The sequence below is a fragment of the Sorex araneus genome, chromosome 3, assembly GCF_027595985.1.
Source record: "Sorex araneus isolate mSorAra2 chromosome 3, mSorAra2.pri, whole genome shotgun sequence".
Taxonomy (NCBI): domain Eukaryota; kingdom Metazoa; phylum Chordata; class Mammalia; order Eulipotyphla; family Soricidae; genus Sorex; species Sorex araneus.
In genome coordinates, this window is record NC_073304.1 from 236,384,937 (window position 1) to 236,402,491 (window position 17,555).

The following is a 17,555-nucleotide window of genomic DNA, read 5'->3' on the forward strand; positions in this document are numbered from 1 at the left end:
CATCAGCCCGGTGCAGTGTGGGGCCCGGGGCTGCGCCCACCCAGGGCCACCCAGGGCGTGTGGCCGCTTCAAGTCACACAGGTAGATCAAGTCAGGTCCTTTAAGGGGCACGGAGACGCCTAGCAGCTGCCCGCCGCCCCCATTCCCCAGCGAGCCGCAAGCACCGGCTCAGAAGATCCCTGAGCACCTGCTCGGCGCCCCGGGGCTTAGAGGAAGCTTCCGGCCACGGCCCGGGGCTCAGAGGTTCCCCCACTGCTCAACAGGCGGGAACTGGTCCACCTCGCCCACCTCCGTGTGCAGCTGCTCCCCCAGGGCAAAGGTCAGCCTGTACCGCAGCCTGGCCTTCTCCTGTGGACAGAGGGCAGTGGGTGAGCGGCCTCTTGTGCTCGGCCCCCCGGCCCGGGCCCGCCGGAGCTCACCTTGAGGGGATTGGCCAGCAGCATGACCTGCGTGATGGCCGCCGGCGGCTGCGCGGGGCTGAAGGGGGCCAGCTCGGTCCCCGAGGGCGGCTGCAGCTTCACCTTCATGGACTAGAGAGGGAGAGGTGGTTAGGGGGACACGTGGGGGCCGAGATGCACCCAGACCCACCGTCCAGCCGGGGCCCCGGGCACCTTGGGCACCGCGGCCTGCAGCACGATGGCCTTGACAGGCAGAGGGGCCGTGTTCAGCATGGACACCACCACCACCAGCACGTCGGGCCGGCCTGGCGGGCTCTCCTTGGCGAAGTGCAGGAGGATTCGGAAGCCGTTCTTGTCGTAGGCTGTCACGGGGAGCGCGCTGCCTGGGGGAAGGGCAGGCTGCAGCCGCAGGCAGCGCCCCGGGCCGGACTGCAGCCCACCCGCCCTCGCCTCCACCTACTGGGCCTGATGGACTCCAGGGGGACGTGCACGCTGGCCAGGGAGAGCTCGGGGCCCTTCGCGGGGCTTCCCTCGGCCGGGAAGAGGGGACTGCTGGGCCCTGCGGGGAAGGGGAGCAGGGGCCTCACTGGGGGCGCCCCGGGGAAGAAGCTGGAGGTGGCGGGCTTCACCAGGCCGGAGGTCCTGCAGGCAACGGAGAGGCGTCAGGGCAGAGTGGGGGCAGCGGCGGGAGTTCTGCCCGGCCTAGCCCGCCCCCTCCCCGCTCCTTACACTGGGGCTGGCTCCAGGAGGTGGCCGGGGGCTGCTGGCGGCGGCACAGCGCTGGGGCCGGCCTGCCCGGGGGCCGGACACTCAGCCAGGAGCAAGGAGCCCGCGTGGGGGGCCGGGCCGCCAGTGGGCACAGGGCACAGGGGCGCCAGGGCGGGGGGGCTGTAAGAAGCAGGCTTGGGGCTGAGGAAGTCCAGCTCCGGCTGTTTGCTCTGTTGGGGACAGAAGAGCGATTTGGGGGTCTGCGGGGGGCTCTGGCCCGGCCTCCCCAGGGGAAGGGCTTCGGGGATGTCGCCGGAGCCCCCACCTGGAACACAGGCCACTGGCCGTTTGCAGCTGGCTCTCTGGGGGGGATGCAAGGGGCTGGGTCGGTGAGGCCTGGAACAGAGGCGGCCCGCCGTGAGCACAGAGACAAGATGGGCCCCACCGTCCCCAGCAGCCTGCAAAGGAAACAGGACACGCCGCCCACCCTGGGGCCCCCCACGGCCAACACGGGACACACCCAGGCAAAGCAGCTCCTCATCCAGCAGGGAGAGGCCGGCGCTGGGCGGCCCCGCGGGGGCCTCGGCTGGGCTGGACATGCAGGTGCGCGTGGGCGCCGAGGCCTGGGGGGGCGGCGGGAGGATGGGGATGCCGGGGGCCGGGGGCGAGGGGGCCGGGCCCGGGGAGGAGCAGTCCGGCGTGTCGGGCTCGGCAAGGTCGATGAGCGTGCCCTGGACAAGGCAGCAGTTCCCTGGGGGATGGAGGGGACAGGGAGTCAGGCCCAAGGGAGCCGTGGGCGGGCGGGCTGCCCCCAGCCCAGAGCACTGGAGCCGAGCACACACCTTCGGAGTCGGGCCCCAGGGAGGTGGTCGTGTCCCCATTGAGGACCTGTCCTTCCACCACCGCCTTGTAGGAGTTGATGACGCGGGACAGGTTGTCGCTGGCCTGCAGGATGTCCCCTAGAGCAGAGGAGAGACTTCTCGCCGCTGTGACACGTCTGCGGCCGCCCCCCGCGCAGCCCCGCTCGGGCTCTCCGGCCCCCTCCCGCTCACCCAGGCTGCTGTCGTCGTCCTCCGTCTCGCTGGCCAGCTTGAACAGCGCCCGCCTCTTGCTCTCACAGCGGTCGCACAGCTCCTGCCGGCGCGGGGCAGACGTCAGAGCAGGCCGAGCCCCCCAGGCCGGGCGCCCCCGCGGCCCCCTACCTTCATGAGCTCCTTGTCGGCCTCGGACGAGCCGTCGCGGCTGTAGTGCAGCAGCATCTCGTGCAGCAGCTTGGCGTTGTTGTTCACCTCCTCCAGCGTGTGCTGGCGCCGGGTCACCTTCTGGATCCGAGCCTCGTCCTGCGCTGGCGCAAGGGGGGGAGGGGACAAACTGTGGCCACGCCCGGCCCCCCGGAGGGAGCAGAGCCAGGCGCCCCCCTGCCCCCCGAGCCACTCACCTCCTTCACCATGGACTTGATGAGCTTGTTGGCCTCCTGCAGGTCATCTGGGTTCTTGCTCTTCAGCAGCCTGGCCAGCAGCTGGGGGACACACAGGCCTGGTGAGGGCACAGGCGCCCGGCGGGGCGGGGCCCAGGGCAGCCGCAGCCCACCAGCCGCTCACCTTGGATTTCTCCTCGTCGTCAAAGACGGGGTTTTTGGGACGTGGCGGTGGGGAGGGGATGAGCGTGCGGTCCACGGGGATGGGAGGGTCACTCTGCACGATGCCTGGAGGGGCAGAGGGCAGCAGGGCTGGCTCCGACGCCTGAGCGGCCCTGCCCCCACACACCCCACCGGCAGGACCCCACGGAGCCAGGGACGGCGGCCCTGCCCCCCGCCGCCACGGGGACACCGCTCGCACCCTGTCTCCTCAGCATGTGGTACGCGTCCTTGATCTTGCATTCCTCAGGGAGGGCCAGCGTCCAGCTGAACAGCAGCTCGATGACCTTGTTCCTCACTCTCTCTGACACCCTGTCCCCCAGGTACTGGGACCAAAGGAAGCGAGTGGCCATGTCAGCAGGGGCCAAGGCAGAGCCCGGGAGGACGGGGTCCCCACAGTCCAGGGGATGGTGCTGGCCACAAGTGGGAAAACCAGGTTGGATTTACGATGGTCTCCCGAGCACAGCACCAGGAATAAGCCCTGAGCACTGCTGGGTGTGGCTCAAAAACAAGAAAAATAAGAGAAACCAACCCCCCACACCCAAAAACCTCAAAGAGACAGGTGGTCGGTGGGGGAGGGCCCCGGGCCTGGCAAACAGTGTCGGGCCGGGTCCGTCTCTGCCCTGCACCCACCTGACCCGCCAGATGCCACGTGCTCTGGCCCGGAGAAGGACGCCCGTCCCTCTGCACTGGGCCTGTCACGGGCAGGCAGGGGGCCGAGGGGTGACCCTGCTCCAGCCGGGCCCGGCCGCGGGACACAGGGAGAATCGGTTCTGGCGGTTGCTTGCGGGCAGTGCTCTGGCTGGATGGTGGACAGGGGACAGGACAACACCAAGGGGCCCCGGAAGTGACGGGGTGTTCACTGACCTTCGGGGACACGACCTTGATCAGCTCATTCAGGAAGCGGAATTTGCCCACTTCGTTATGAAACCGCCTCCCGCAGTTCTTCATGCACGCCTCCAGCACCTGCAGCGGGCGGCACGATGGGCCGGGAGCACGGGGCGGGGAGCACGGAGCCGAGGGAGCCATGGGGCCAGGGAGCACTGGGCTGGGGAGCACGGGGCCAGGAGCACGGGGCCGGGGGGAGTCACGAGACCGGGGAGCACGGAGCCGAGGGAGCCATGGGGCTGGGGAGCACCGGGCTGGGGAGCACAGGGCTGATGGGAGTCAGGAGACCAGGGAGCACGGAGCTGAGGGAGCCATGGGGTTGGGGAGCACAGGGCTAATGGGAGTCATGAGACCGGGGAGCACGGAGCCAAGGGAGCCATGGGGCTGGGGAGCACGGGGCTGGGGAGAGTGACAGGACCCAGCCCCGCTCGGCAGCACTGTATCCCCGAGCCCAGATAGGAGGAAGGTCAGAGATCAGCCCTGGCCAGGGCGGCCCACAGGTTCTGCCGAGGGAGCCGGGAGCAAGCCCGGGGTGTGGGCGCCGATGCCCTCGGCCTCTCCCGGGGAGAGAACACACGAGGCCCTGGCCTTGGAACTACCCGAACCGCCGCGCGCTCTCCCGCCCCACACCAGCCCAGGGGCCTCGCCCGGGCCAGCGTCCCGAAGGACAGAGCCAGCCCTGGCGGTCTCCAGGCCTTTGTTCCAGGTGACACGACAGGCCCAGTGTCCCCTCTGCCACCCGGGGTCCCCCCCTGTGGTCAGCGGCGTGTGTCACGGGACATGGCCGCTCGGGGCCCGCAGCCGAGCCCGCGTCCTACCGTCAGCGCCTGCACGGCCTCCCACTCCTGCGGGGACTGGATCTTGTGGGCCAGCAGCCGCACCGCGATCTGGGGCCTGCAGACGAGCAGGGACGCGTGAGGCGCCGCCGGCCGACCCCCCGCTGCCTCCCCCGCCCCGAGACTCGGGACTCACCCTTCGAGCTCGGTGTTGATCTGGTCGCAGAAGCCGATGATGTACTCCCAGTCCTCCTGGCGGTTGGAAGGGTTGGTGGCTTTATCTGGGCACAGACCGGAAGAGGCAGGGTCACTACGAGCAGAGCCGTGGGCGGGTGGGCGGCACGAGGAAGGCTTGGCTCTTTGTTGCTCTTCACGGGGCCACACCCAGTGATGCTCGGGGGTTACTCCCTTTGGTGCTCAGGGAGCCATATGGGAGGCCGGGCATCGAACCCGAGTCAGCCACGTGCAAAGGAACGGCCTACCCGCTGTGCTATTGCCCCAGCCCCAAGGGTGAGGGGCTTCGCTCTGACTCCCGTCTACTGATAGACGTTGCCTAGTTTCAGCCCCAGCACTGCAGGTCTCTGGGCATACACTGGGAGAGCCCCGGAACACCACCAGGTGTGGCCCCAAACAACCAACCGTGCACAGGCGCACACGGACACACACGCCACAGAAACGGTCCATGTCCCTCAGAACTGTTTGCGGGGGCCAGAGAGGCAGCGCAGGACAGCGGGAGGGCGCGTGCCTTGCACGCGGCTGATGGTTCCCGGCACCCCGTACGGCCCCCCGGAGAACCACTAAGGGTGATTTCTGAGCACAGAGCCAGGAGTAAGCCCTGAGCACCGCTGGATGCCCAAACACAGAGACTAAAGAAAAGTGAAAACAAATGCAAGGCTGATGGCCTCTGTCCCTTCCTGACCCCGGCCAGGAGCAGCCCGCCGAGGCCGGGGCCACCCGCCCGGGGTGAGGAGACACTGCAGTAGAGGGTGGGGCCGGGGGAAACTGGCGTTACGTTCACGCCACATGGAAGGGAAGCCGCACCTACGTCAGTCTTGGAACGAGCCGGACGCCTGGGAGATGCCAGGCAGGGCAGGAGCCTGCCACTGCAAGGCCAGGGACCAGCACGCTGACCCCCAGGCTGCTCCTTCCCGAGCAAAGCCCAGCACCTGCCCTCACACCCGTCAGGTGCTTGCGGCTGAGTCATCCCCATCTTTGGAGAAGCTCCTGGTTCTCCCTGGGCGCCTGGGGGCTGCGGACACACGTGCACACGGAAGGGGCGGCCACAGCTTAAGGTGTCGGCCACCTCCCGCTGCAGCAAAGGCATCACCCGGCGAGAGCAGGCACCCCCACACCCCAACTCTGACAACACACGCACACACGCACACACACACATATGCACACACGCATTCACACATGCACACAGAGAAAAGGTTTTTCTTTTTTTTAATTGGGTCACCGTGAGAACAGTCACAAGCTTCCAGCCTAAGTCTCGGCCATACAATGATCAAACGCCCAGCCCCTCACCACCAAGAGCCCACTGTACCCCGGCCCACCTGCCCATGTGGCAGAAGGCTTCCATCTCTCTCCGCAAGGAGAGCCTCTTCAAGGAGAGGCAAGTGCAGGCGCCCCCCACACCCCAGCTCTGTGCTCACACAGCACACCCGGGAAAGCGTCTTCCCAGGGTCCTTTGGAAGACAGAGTCAAACACAGGTGCTACCCGCCCCCCGCCCTGTGCCCACACTCTCTCTCTCTCTCACACGCCCTGCCCACGGGAGCCCCGAGCGCCCCTCAGCCGCAGACACCCCCCCTCCACTCCCTGCTTGCCTGGCCCCAGGCCACCCCCCTCTTTCACCTGACAGACGTTCCCGCCACAGGTCTGCAGGGGGCGCTCGGCCCGCGCGTGGCCTGATTCCGGGTTTCAGCCCCAGCTCTTCTCTGCCACCAGCCCGGGCACCCGGGAGCCACCGCTGGGGCTAGTCCCCACCACCGGGCTCCCCCGCCCACCCTGAGCACACGCAGCAACCTGGTGCCCATGCCGGCCTCCTCCCCTGGGCTCCCGCCGCTGCTCTCACCTCAGCCCTGCTCGGGCCTGGCATGACGGGCTGGTCCCAGGGACTCGGGCACCCGAGACAGGCTCTGTACGGAGCCAGGGTCAGAAGCCAGCGGAGGCCAAGCCTGGGCGGGCGCTGGCACGACAGGACGGCGGGTAGCGGGTAGGGTGCTGCCTCGCATGCTGCTCCTAGACAGCCCCCGGGGCGCCTGAGCACAGCGGGATCCCCGAGCACTGGGGGAGGGGGGTCCCCAAGCCAGCCTGCTAAGCGGCCAGGACAGAGAGAGGCCCGGTGCTAAGGCCCGAGTCTCCCCAGGGCAGGGGCGCGGAGAGCGGGCAGAGCAACCGCGGCTCCGGAAGGTGCACACCGGCCCTGCCGAGGACGCGCCTCGAGGCGGCATGCTCCATCGCCTGGGGACGCGGCACCCTGCAAAGGCCGCTGCCACCCGGGTCCCTCCTTCGCCCCGACCCCCCTCCCTTCTTCCCTTCTCCAGGCGGCTGTGTCCCTGCCAAGCCCCCCCGCCCCCGCCACGCGTGCTCACTCGCGCCTGCCGGCAGAGCCTGTGTCCGTGGGGCCCCGGGAAGCTCGAACCCGCCACTGCTCTGCTGTCCCCTCGGCCAGGTCCCGCAGTGCAGGGGAGCAGGAGGTGGGCTGAGCCCTCGGGGCGAGCACTGTGGGCCTGGGCTTCTCTCCAGCCACCTCCGGCCTCAAGGCGGGGCTCAAAGGCTGGCCCCCACTAATTCGCCTCCTCCCCCACCCCCGCACCCAGGCTCCCCCAGAACCTGCTCCGGGCTAGGGCATCATGTCTTTGTAAGCTGGGTCACACCTGGGGCCGGGGATTGAACCCGCCAGGGTCCACGCTCAGCACTGTCCATGCCACGGGGCACTCTCCTCCCCCACACCCAATTCTGCCAGGGCTCACTCCGGGCCTCCCTTCCAGGGAGTCTTCCGTCCTGAAGACTCGAGATAGACGGGGTGCCGGGGCCAGACCTAGGACGGCCACAGGCAAGTGCCTCAGCCCAGCCCTGTACATCTCTTCACCCCCAGGATCTGCATTTTTTGCTTTATTTTTAGTGACGCGACAACATGGTTTTTTTTTTTTTTTTTTGCTTTTTGGGTCACACCTGGCGATGCACAGGGGTTACTCCTGGCTCTGCACTCAGGAATCACCCCTGGCGGTGCTCGGGGGACCATATGGGATGCTGGGAATCGAACCTGGGTCGGCCACGTGCAAGGCAAATGCCCTCCCCGCTGTGCTATTACTCCAGCCCCGAAAACATGGTTTATTGAAACTTACTTAGAAAGGCGAGAGGAGGGCTGGAGTGATAGCACAGCGGGGAGGGCATTTGCCTTGCACGCGGCCGACCCGGGTTCAAATCCCAGCATCCCATATGGTTCCCCGAGCACCGCCAGGGGTGATTCCTGAGTGCAGAGCCAGGAGTAACCCCTGTGCATCGCCAGGTGTGACCCAAAAAGCAAAAAAAAAAAAAAAAAAAAGAAAGAAAGACGAGAGGAGAGAAAGGGGGAAAGAGCCGCTGCTCCGGGAACACAGGGCTGCCGAGCTGCCTCCCTCCAAGCTCTGCCCTACCCACCCCCTCACCTTCCCCAGGACTGGCCCAGCCCCTGCAATCCTGGCGACAGAGCCCTGGAAACTAACCGGGATCGGTGCCCCCACTGCGCTGTCACTCCATCCTCAGAACTATGCAAGCGGACAGATGCAACCCAAGGCAGGGACTCCCTGCTCCAAGAGCAAGCAATGACTAGGGGCCAGAGAGAGAGTACAGTGGGTAGGGTCCTTGCACCCGGCACGCTATAACCTCATACGGTTCCCTGAGCAGTGCCTCGAGAGACCCCTAAGCACAGGGTCAGGAGTAAGCCCTGAGCCCACCGGTGTGGGCCCGCCCCTCTCCGCTAAGAAAAAAAAAGCAGCAATCGGGCACCGGGAAAACCAGTCTTCCAGGTACCTCCCAGTGTCCCCCACCCCCGTCCCCACCCCCTGGGCTCCCCAGAACACCCCTCGACTCCACACCCTAGCCAGGGGCTAGCCCACCGCGCCCGGCCACTCTGAGCATCCTCAGATGTGCCTGCCGGGAGGCTCGGGCAAGGGCTGCGGTGACTGTCACGCCGCCCTGCCCCGGCGACCGGCTGCCGGGCAGCTGATACAGGGCCGAGTCCGGAGCCCTGGGGACCTTCCTGCAAGTGCAGAGCTCGCCCTGGCAGCCCGGGGGCACCCCGCGGAAGGAGGGCGCCCGGCGGGGCGGGGCCCGAGGGACCCAGCTCGGGAGAGAGGCGCTGTCCAGGGCCTGGAGCCGCGCGCGCCCCCCACCCCACCCCCGGCCTGCAGACGCTCGAGGGCGCGAACCCTCCGCGCGCGGCCTGGATGCCCGGGAGGCGCCAGGGATGCTCGGGCGGGCGCGCGGGGCGTGGGGCGCAGGGCGCGGCGGGAGCGCGTCTGCGCGGGGCGGGCGCCCCCTCCGGGCCGCTCCCCCCGCCGCCGTCCTGCCGGGGGAAGCCCCCTCCCCGAATTCACGGGGCGCCGTTCTGGAGCGCGGGGTCCCCGGGGCCTGCGGGTGGGCGCGCGGGCATGCGTTCCCGGCAGCCCCCGAGCTCGCGGGCGGCGGGGCGCGCGCGGGCAGGCGGGTCTGGGCGCGGGGCGCGGGGCGCGGGGCGCGGGGCGCGGGCGGCGGCTACTCACTCAGCCAGGACTCCAGGCTCTCCCCTTCCGCCTCCGCCATATTGCCGCCTCCCGGGCCGGCCCCGAGCCCTCAACGCTCGCGAGAGCGCGCGCGAGCCCGGCCCGGGCGGGGCCTGCATGGGGGCCTGCGACGAGAGCGAGCGGCCGCCCCGAGGCGCGCCCGTCCGCGACGGGTGGCGGGAGCGCAGCTGCTCTCCTCGGGCGCTTCCTTTGGGACCTCGGAGCGGGCGACCCGTAACGCGCTGGCTCATAGGATGCTGCGCTGAGGCAGGGGCCGGGGGCGCCTTTTCTCCCCGTCCCCCGTCATTCGCTCGGGCACGCCGCGGGCAGCCCGCGCGGGGTCCTCGCCGCCAGCCAAGATGGCTGCCCCCGCGGTGAGAGCTGCGCGAGGGTGGTCGCGGCTGGTGCTGAGCGTGCGCGGCGCTGCTCTGCGGCTCCCAGGGTAAGGGGTCGGGGCGGACAGCCGGGGGCCGCGCGGGCCTGGACGTCGAGACCTGCGGGGAAGGAGAGGGGCCACGGGCAGGTCGCGCGGGGACGGGAGAGGGCCCGCGGGCCGCGAGCGCTGCAGCGTTGACGCGCTGCGTGACCTTCGGCGGGGCCGCTCTGCAGCCGAGCGAGGGCTCGGGCGGTGCAGGGCTCCGCTCGGAGCCGAGTGCGGCTGCCCGGGGCTCCGCGCTGGGGTGGGTGGGCGCTGCGTTGCAACGTAGGGGTGAGGCTTAGGGACCCCTAGGCCGAGCTCGGGAGCCGGCCGTACCGTTTTCTCGGGCGGAGGAGCTCTCCCTCCCGGCCCGTTGGGGAGAGGCCCTCGCCTCTTCCCGGGTCTCCTGCAGCTCCCCCTTTGTGCGCGGGCTGGCATCTGTGCCCATTGTTGAGTCAAGCCCTTTCACTTGTGGGGTCAACTTCTGTCCTCTGCATACTCCCGCGCCCCCAGGCTGACCCAGGTGCGGTGGAGCCGCTATGGTCCCGAATATAAGGACCCCCAGGTTGACAAGGCGTATTACCGCAAGCCGCTGGCCGAGCTCAGTGAGGAAGACAGGCATGAGCGGGAGCTGAGGAAGACGCAGCTCTTCAAAGCCACCCCGGCCAAGAGCACCATCTCCGTGTTCGAGGACCCAGTGATCAGGTCCGACGGGAGTGCACGCTTCGGTTCCGTTGGCTGGGACAGTTTGGGGCGGGGGGGACGCCACCGGCCGGACGCTGGGGTTCAGCCGGGGAAAGCTGAACGTGTCCTTTTTCTCCCTCAGTAAATTCACCAACATGATGATGAAGGGAGGAAACAAAGTGCTGGCCAGGTCGCTCATGACGCAGGTAAGCGGCTCCGGGCTCAGCACGCCTCTCACTGGGCGAGTTCCAGGGGGCCAGAGAGAGAGGTCAGCGGGGAAAGCGCTTGCTTTGCGTGCAGCCCACCTGGGGCCAGTCTCCAGCACCCATATGGGGTCCCGAAGCCCGCCACAAGTGATTCCTGAGTGCAGAGTAAGGCGTGACGCCTGAACACCGCTGGGTGTGACCCCAAAACAAAACGACTTACTGGGTCCCAAGAGAGAGCATGAGAGAGAGGCATTCCTTTGAGTCCTGCCCATCCTGGTTCAGTCCCTGGCACCACAAGTAGTTCTTTAAGCACTGCCCAGCGTAAGCAGAAACAAAATGAAATGAAATGAACTTCCGGTGTGTATGTGCAGACCTGCTGGGCCCAAGTCATATGCTTCCCCCCCCCCAATATCTCAGCTTGTGCCCACACGTCCCCCCCCACAGCCTCCTTCTGCCCTGTTCCACTCAGACGCAAAGCACTTTGGAACTCTCAGGCTTGTTGGCAGAGGGGATGGCTGGGAATCACGGGCCAAGGCACAGGCCGAGGCTCCAGGGAGTCGGGCCAGCCACTGCCACCATGTCCCTTTGCAGACTCTGGAAGCTGTAAAGAGGAAACAGTTCGAGAAGTACCACATGGCTTCCGGCGAGGCTCAGGCCAGCATCGAGCGCAACCCCTACACCATCTTCCACCAGGCGCTGAAGAACTGTGAGCCTGTGATCGGGCTGGTGCCCATCCTCAAGGGCGGCCACTTCTACCAGGTGAGCGGGCGGGGCCGGACTGATCGCTCTGAAGGGCCTGGACCCACCAGGAATGCCAGAGATGGGAGCTGGATGAGGGGGGGTGTCCTGGTGCGCCCCCCCCCCCCCCCCCCGGTCAGGAGTGCTCTCGAGAGCAGTAACCATAGCGGAGGTGGAAGATGAAGCATTATCCTCGTCTTCCCTGGGGGACCGGAGAGACAGTGCAGCGGGTGGGACATTGCCTTCCACGGGGCTGGTCTGGGTTTGATCCCTGGCATCCCATCCTGTCCCCGAACACCACCAGGGCTGATTCTTGAGTACAGAGCCAGGAGGAATAACCCCTGAGCACACTGAGCGTGCCCCCCACCCCCACCAAAAGCACGTGTCTCATTTTTGGAAGTCCCCCTGTACCCCCACCCCTTCTGTCCAGTCCTGAGCCCTAAGCCAGCAGCTTGTGTTTCCAAATCTTACCTGGGGTCTGGCCCGGTGTGGACTGACGTTTCAGCGCCCTTTGTGGAACTGAATGAGGGGCAGGTGTTCTAGGCTTTAACTGTGCTTGCCAGGAGCGGGGCTTCACGCTTCTGCCTTCATACAGCCCCATCCCGTCTTGGGGATGCTGCAGGGACCCTGCAGTGCTGGGTGCAAACCCGGCCTCTCGCAGGCACAGCGTGCGCTCCAGTGTGCCAGTGCATCTCTCTGGGCCTGTCGCGGAAGCTGAGGGCACGGGCTCACTCCTGTCTGTGTCCCGGGCCCAGCAGGCAGCAGGGCCCTGGCCAATGATTCTTGGCGAAGTCCCAGCCAACTTGTACCAGTTGGTGCTTATATTGGCTTGGCTGAGCTTCCGTTTAAGTGTTTTTCTTTTGTTTGGTTTTTGGTTTGATTTTTTTTTTTTCTTTTTGGGTCACACCCGGTGATGCACAGGGGTCACTCCTGACTCTGCACTCAGGAATTACCCCTGGCAGTGCTCAGGGGACCATATGGGATGCTGGGCAATCGAACCCGGGTCGGCTGCATGCAAGGCAAACGCCCTACCCACTGTGCTATAGCTCCAGCCCCAACAGTTTAAGTGTTTGGCCTGGGGGCTACTTCCGACTTGAGGCTGGGGGTGGGTTCATTCCCAGCCGTGTTTAGAGGAACATGCAGTGCCAGGGGTCGAACCCATGGTTTCCACCCGAGAAGCCTGGAGCTCCCATTTAGTGGCGAAAGGCCGAGTGAGAGCCAGGCCCTTCGCGGGAGCTCGCCTGGGCCGGTCCCTGGGAACTGGCCGCCCTGGGCCCACCCTGCCACGCCCGTCCTGGCAGGTCCCTGTGCCGCTGGGCGACCAGCGGCGGCGCTTCCTGGCCATGAAGTGGATGATCACCGAGTGCCGGAAGAGGAAGCCCCGGCGGATGCTGATGCCGGAGAAGCTGGCGCACGAGCTGCTCGAGGCGTTCCACAACCAGGGCCCCGTGGTCAAGAGGAAGCACGACATGCACAAGATGGCCGAGGCCAACCGGGCCCTTGCCCACTACCGCTGGTGGTAGGGGTGCGGGGAGAGGGGCCCGAGCCCCGTGCGGGCTGCACTGCCCCGGCCCCATCACCCTGCCGCAAGGGAACATCATGACTTTGGGCTCCCCGAGTCTGGCGGCAATTCGGGCCCCTTCCGGCCGCCTTTTCCGGCCGCCTGGAGACCGGGGGACGCTGGGAGGAAGCGGCTCTCGTGTTAGCAAAGGTTTATTAGAAAATCTCCCGCTCCCGCGAGGTGCCCGCCACCATTAAACCTGCAGCTGGGCTGCTCCCAGGCCCCGTGTGTCCCAAGCGGCGTCTGTGACCTGCGCGTGCTCGGCCCCGCAGGGGGGCACAGAGGGCGGCCTAGCTGGCCTCGTCGGAGACCTCGCTGTAGTAGTAGCGGTGGGCGGCGGGGGTGGTCCTCCAGCCGGCCGCCCGGAACTCGATGATCTCCAGCAGCAGCAGCTGCGCCAGGGAGCTGAGGCCGGCGGGCAGCAGGAAGCCGTCGCGGAGCAGCATGAAGAGCTCGTCCATGCGCTGCCCGTTCACCTTCTCCAGCTGCTCCCCCACCCGGTGCAGCTGCAGCACCAGGCAGTCCACCTGGCGGGGTGCTGGGGTGAGCGGGCGGCCAGCCGACCCCTCCCTGCGGCCCCCTGGCGGGAAGGGGCGAGGGTGCGGGCTCCTCGCCAGAGGCTCCCCCTCTTTGGTTTGGGGGCCGCCCTGGTGGTGCTCCGGGCTCACTCCTGGAGGGGCTTGGCACCAAGTGGAGTGCCAGGAATCGAACCTGGATCTGTCCCGTTGCAGGCAAAGAGTCTTCCCTCCCGGCCTCTCTGGGCCCCACTTCTACCCCCCTGCTAGTTTGCCTTCCCGACTGGCCCCCGCGGCCGCTGGAGGTCCTCTGCGTGCCCCTGAGCAGCGGGTCTCGCTGAACCCCGGGGCTGGTCCCTGCAGCGCCCACGCGCCTCACCTCCTCCTCCACCCTCAGACTGTCGGGCTGGGCCAGCCGGAAGAGGCAGTCGTAGATGGGGTTCACCAGGGCCATCATGGGCATGTTGCTGACCTGCCGGGGCGGGGGGAAAGGAGTGAGCCGAGGGCCTGCGCGGTGCCGTGGGGGGCGGGGCGCTGCGGGGGCGGGGCCGTACCCTCAGGTAGTCGAAGATGTTGCAGATGAAGGTGACGTAGCAGACCCAGGCCTGCGGGGAGCGCGCGCGCAGCTGCTCCCGGGCCTGGAACTCGCGCTGCAGCCGGTCGAGGAGGCCCCGCCGGAAGACGTTCTGGCCCGTCTGCTTGCCCTCGGCCTGCGCGGGACGGGTCTGAGCAGCTGCGCGGGGTGGGGGGGGCGCCCCGCCCGCGCCCCACGCACCTGGATGATGGCGTTGCACAGGCGGCCCGCCTCCCTGCTAAACACACTGTCGCGCAGAGACTGGTCCACCACCACGCCGGCCACTTTCTCCAGGTCCACGGCAGCCGGGTCTGTGGGGGAGGGGCCGCTGAGCGCGGGTGCTGACCAGGGGGCCGTCGCTCTGCAGGCCGCACTGACGGGAACTGTCTCCAGACCCAGTTCGCCTGCTGCCCCGGGCTGAAGGTCTCCGGGGATGGTTCCCCCAAGCCCTGGGAGCACCGCATAGGAGGCCCCCCAAAATAGCAAGACTCGGTGAAATACAGCGAATGTGCAGTGTGTGTTGGACCAGGGGCCTATTCTGGTGTCAGCCTCCCAAGTCCTGGAGGTCTCAGTACCACCACGGGACCCCTGGGGACCCCTCCCTTGCACTGTGTGGTCAAGAGCTATTGGGCTGGGGGGCGGGGGCTAGAGCGACAGCACAGCGGGGAGGGCCTTTGCCTTGCACGCGGCCGACCCGGGTTTGGTCCCTGGCATCCCATATGGGCTCCCGAGCACCGCCAGGGGTAACCCTGAGCATTGCTGAGTATGACCCAAAAAGCGAAAAAATACACTGTGGGGGCCCTCCTCCTTAGCATTGGTTGGCGGGGTCCCCCCAAGAAACAAAGCCAGTCACTTAAGACCCCCGGGCCAGGCACGGCCCAGGGAGGCCGGCTGCGTCGCAGTGGGGCTCGGAGGGAATGGCAGCGCTGCCCAGGCACCGGGCTGGCCTCTGACAGTGCCCAGCACGCGCCCGCCTTGCCTGCTCAGGCCGCCCTGCACCTGCAGTGGGCACATGGGCCCGGGCCGGACGACAGGGGCCAGAGGCCGCGCCCCGCTGCGCCCGCCCCTCCGCAGGCTGGTACTGGCTCCGGGATCCACAAGCCCAGCCTGGGGGCCGGCTCGGGGCCACGCCCCCCAGTGTCAGTTTCCCTGCCGCCTGTCTTCCAGCCGGGGAACTGCACTGCTGACCTGATTCTCAGGACCGAGGGGTCCGGGCTCGCCTGGCAGACCCCCTCGAGCTCAGGTGGGCTTCACTCACTTTTCTTTGGCCGCGGGTGTGTGTGTGTATGTGTCGCGTCCAGTGGAGCTCAGGGCTTACCCTTGGATACTGTTCGGGGATCATCGCTCCGGGTGGGGCTCAAGGGACTGTAAGGGGCGGCGCCCCTCCCGCCGTCCCATTGCTCCGCCCCGCACTCACCTTTGAGGGCCGTCTTCAGCAGCTGCTGAGTCTGCGCGTCGAAAGACTGGATCTTGTACTCCTCTCGCCCCTGCTCCCCCATCGCCCGCACACCTGTCCTGGGGTGGGCCTAACTGCCACGCCTGCAAGGGGGAGCCAGGGGGTGCCGGAGCTGGGCGCGGGGCCTGCAGGCCCCGGGGACACGCGGAGGGGGCTGGCCCAGGCTTGGCAGCGGTACTCCTGAGCACGCTCTAGTTTTCGGGGGTTCCCTCGGGAGTCCCCTTCCAGCCGGGACACACCTGCGGCTCGGCCCAGGCGCCCCGCCCACTGCCCGGCGGCGCGCGCGAGGCTGACACTGACGGCGAGAGCAGCCCCGCGCGGCCCCCGGGGCGGGACAGCCCACCCAGCCCACCCAGCCCCTCTCCCGAGGCCTCCGCGCCGGCCGGCCCGCGCGAGTGGGTGGGTGCGGGGGCCCCAGCCCCGCGGTGCCCAGGCCCCTCCCAGGACCAACTGGTTCGACTGGCTCCCCGCGGGGCAGAGCCCGGCCCAACCGGGCCGAGGAGAGTCCGCAGGTGTGTCCCGCTGAGTTGGCCCTGGGACCGCGTCCCCCCCGCTCCGGTCACGGGGAGCGACTGCGCGGCCGCCCCGAGCCGGACACGTCCCCCCCGCCAAGCCCGCCGCCGGGGACCTGGCGCCGGGCCCCACCTGCTGCGCCGGCGCCGCGCCCGCGTGCCCACAGCCCGCCCGGTGGACATGGTGCGCGCCCCGCATCCACGAGGAGCCGCCGGTGCGGCCGCCGCTTAGGTCACTTCCTAGCGCGGCGCTGTGGCGGGTCAGCGGGGCGGGGCCACGGGCCGGGGGCGGGCTCTGGGCGGGACTACCGGTCGGGGGGGCGGTCCCTCTCTGGGGCGTGGCCTGAGACACGGGGCGGGGCCTGGTGTGGGGCGGGGCCTTCTCTTTGGCGCCACCTACCGGAGCCCCGACGGCTCTGCCCTTGCCGCGGGGCCGAGGACGCTGGACTCTAGCCCAGGCTGGGGCCGCGCTGGACGTCCGTGGACACTGCCCCCGCGCCGCCCTGTCTCCCCCCTCACCTGACACAGGTCTAGCCGCGACCACGATGGCTCGTCGGCACTGGGCCGGACGTGCTCTCCGGCCTGCATGAAGCTCCGGGTGTCCGGCGGGGACAGCCCTCCGCTGCCCACCCAGGGCTCGGAGTAAGCAGGTCGCAGGAGGACACCGGGGCGGCCGCGCGGCGTGGGCGGAGCCGGAGCGGGGCGTGGCTGCGTCGGGGGAGCAGTGGGAGGGCAGCGGGGCCCTGCCCTGGGGCCGCATCACACCCTCCTACCCTTCCACGCCGCTTCCCACCCATAGGGGTAAAATTGAGAACCCACAGGCAGCTACGAGGGCCCAGGTGACAGCTTGCCAGATACAGGGAGTGACCGTGACGCTGGCCAGCAGCCACGCTCCGTCCCTCTAGGCTGGAGCTAGGGCAAGGTGAAGGACATAGGCCCCGTTCCCTCTTCAGGTCCAGCGGGGGCCGGCACCGGGCCTCCCGGAACTGCCTCTGTCTGGGACAAGTGAAGAGTGTCAGGGGCACCTCCAGCTAAAGGACCCTACACTGGTTCCCGGAAAGCAGGGGAGGGGCCTGAGCACAGGGTTAGGGTTAGGTGCCCTGCATGCATTCTACCTGGGTTCCATCTCCAGCACCCCATCGGTTCCGCCCAGCCTGCCAGGAGTGACCCCTCTGTGCAGAGCCAGGAGTCGGCCCTGAGCACCCGCCCGGTATAGCCCCAAGACCCCAAATAAAAAGGAGCCTCTCAGAGGAGGGGCCTTTCTAAAAGTTCCTGCTCGCCAACGCCGTGCCTGCACCTGGGACTTGCCCGGGCCTCCGGAACAGCGGCCGGGCACGAGGCAGCAGCTCGCGGGGCCCCAGACTCCAGCCGCGGGGTCCCGTGCTGCGCCGGGGAGGCCCGCGGGGCTGCCCCACAGGCCGGGGATGGGGCCGGGAGGTGGCTGTGTGTGAGGGCTTTGCCTGGGTGCCCGGGATGGAACCCAGGGCCTCGCACAGCCGGGAGCTCCGTCCTGAGCGCCGACGTGTCCAGCCTTCGGTTCTGTTTCACGTCCTTTTGGTTTGTGTTTCCGCGGAGCTGGGAATGAAGTCGGGCCTCCTGCGGGGAGGCTGCGGCCAGCGCCTCACTCACAGTGCTCTGAGGACACGGTGGGGGCAGGTGCACACGCCCGGCCTTCGGCCTCCTTTCACCAAGTTGTGACACACGCACGGCGCCATGCTGGGCTGGGCCCAGGTGCCCTA

At 68.2% G+C, this 17,555-nt stretch overlaps 3 protein-coding genes across 4 annotated transcripts; 1 reads left to right on the plus strand and 2 right to left on the minus strand.

The window, feature by feature from the left end:
* Nucleotides 1–49: 49 nt before the first annotated feature.
* GGA3 (golgi associated, gamma adaptin ear containing, ARF binding protein 3) lies at nt 50–9,340 on the minus strand. Its single transcript, XM_055129791.1, has 17 exons — nt 9,153–9,340; nt 4,603–4,687; nt 4,449–4,524; nt 3,610–3,708; nt 2,945–3,068; nt 2,708–2,811; nt 2,545–2,625; nt 2,309–2,446; nt 2,159–2,240; nt 1,949–2,065; nt 1,627–1,857; nt 1,432–1,502; nt 1,128–1,336; nt 859–1,040; nt 612–781; nt 420–530; nt 50–348 (listed from the first exon to the last, which is right to left on the minus strand). Exons 1-17 carry the CDS (start codon nt 9,190–9,192, stop codon nt 238–240), a joined length of 2,031 nt encoding a protein of 676 aa, XP_054985766.1. The 5' UTR covers nt 9,193–9,340; the 3' UTR covers nt 50–237.
* A 123-nt stretch (nt 9,341–9,463) lies between these two features.
* Nucleotides 9,464–12,981, plus strand: MRPS7 (mitochondrial ribosomal protein S7). The gene is made up of 5 exons (XM_004615666.2): nt 9,464–9,594; nt 10,084–10,275; nt 10,397–10,460; nt 11,052–11,219; nt 12,500–12,981. The coding sequence occupies exons 1-5, from the start codon at nt 9,512–9,514 to the stop codon at nt 12,719–12,721; spliced, it is 729 nt and encodes a 242-aa protein (XP_004615723.1). The 5' UTR covers nt 9,464–9,511; the 3' UTR covers nt 12,722–12,981.
* On the minus strand, nt 12,899–16,478 carry MIF4GD (MIF4G domain containing). Of its 2 annotated transcripts, none has more exons than XM_055129797.1 (6): nt 16,336–16,478; nt 15,266–15,387; nt 14,050–14,159; nt 13,829–13,984; nt 13,654–13,746; nt 12,899–13,286 (listed from the first exon to the last, which is right to left on the minus strand). In XM_055129797.1, the coding sequence occupies exons 2-6, from the start codon at nt 15,345–15,347 to the stop codon at nt 13,050–13,052; spliced, it is 678 nt and encodes a 225-aa protein (XP_054985772.1). In that variant the 5' UTR covers nt 15,348–15,387; nt 16,336–16,478; the 3' UTR covers nt 12,899–13,049. The 2 variants fall into 2 exon arrangements, with proteins under 2 accessions (XP_054985772.1, XP_054985771.1); XM_055129796.1 differs by lacking the exon at nt 16,336–16,478 and adding an exon at nt 15,950–16,319.
* Nucleotides 16,479–17,555: the final 1,077 nt, after the last annotated feature.

Coding starts and splice junctions, on each gene's coding strand:
- GGA3 (XM_055129791.1), bottom strand. CDS start 9,192: ATGGCGGAGGCGGAAGGGGAGAGCCTGGAGTCCTGGCTGA. Junction 3,709..4,448: donor AGGCCGTGCAGGCGCTGACG/GTAGGACGCGGG, acceptor CGCCCGCTGCAG/GTGCTGGAGGCGTGCATGAA. Junction 1,503..1,626: donor TGAGGAGCTGCTTTGCCTGG/GTGTGTCCCGTG, acceptor CCTCTGTTCCAG/GCCTCACCGACCCAGCCCCT.
- MRPS7 (XM_004615666.2), top strand. CDS start 9,512: ATGGCTGCCCCCGCGGTGAGAGCTGCGCGAGGGTGGTCGCGGCTGGTG. Junction 10,276..10,396: donor TTCGAGGACCCAGTGATCAG/GTCCGACGGGAG, acceptor TTTCTCCCTCAG/TAAATTCACCAACATGATGA. Junction 11,220..12,499: donor AGGGCGGCCACTTCTACCAG/GTGAGCGGGCGG, acceptor CCGTCCTGGCAG/GTCCCTGTGCCGCTGGGCGA.
- MIF4GD (XM_055129797.1), bottom strand. CDS start 15,347: ATGGGGGAGCAGGGGCGAGAGGAGTACAAGATCCAGTCTTTCGACGCG. Junction 13,985..14,049: donor TGTGCAACGCCATCATCCAG/GTGCGTGGGGCG, acceptor CGTCCCGCGCAG/GCCGAGGGCAAGCAGACGGG. Junction 13,287..13,653: donor GTCTGAGGGTGGAGGAGGAG/GTGAGGCGCGTG, acceptor GCACCCCGCCAG/GTGGACTGCCTGGTGCTGCA.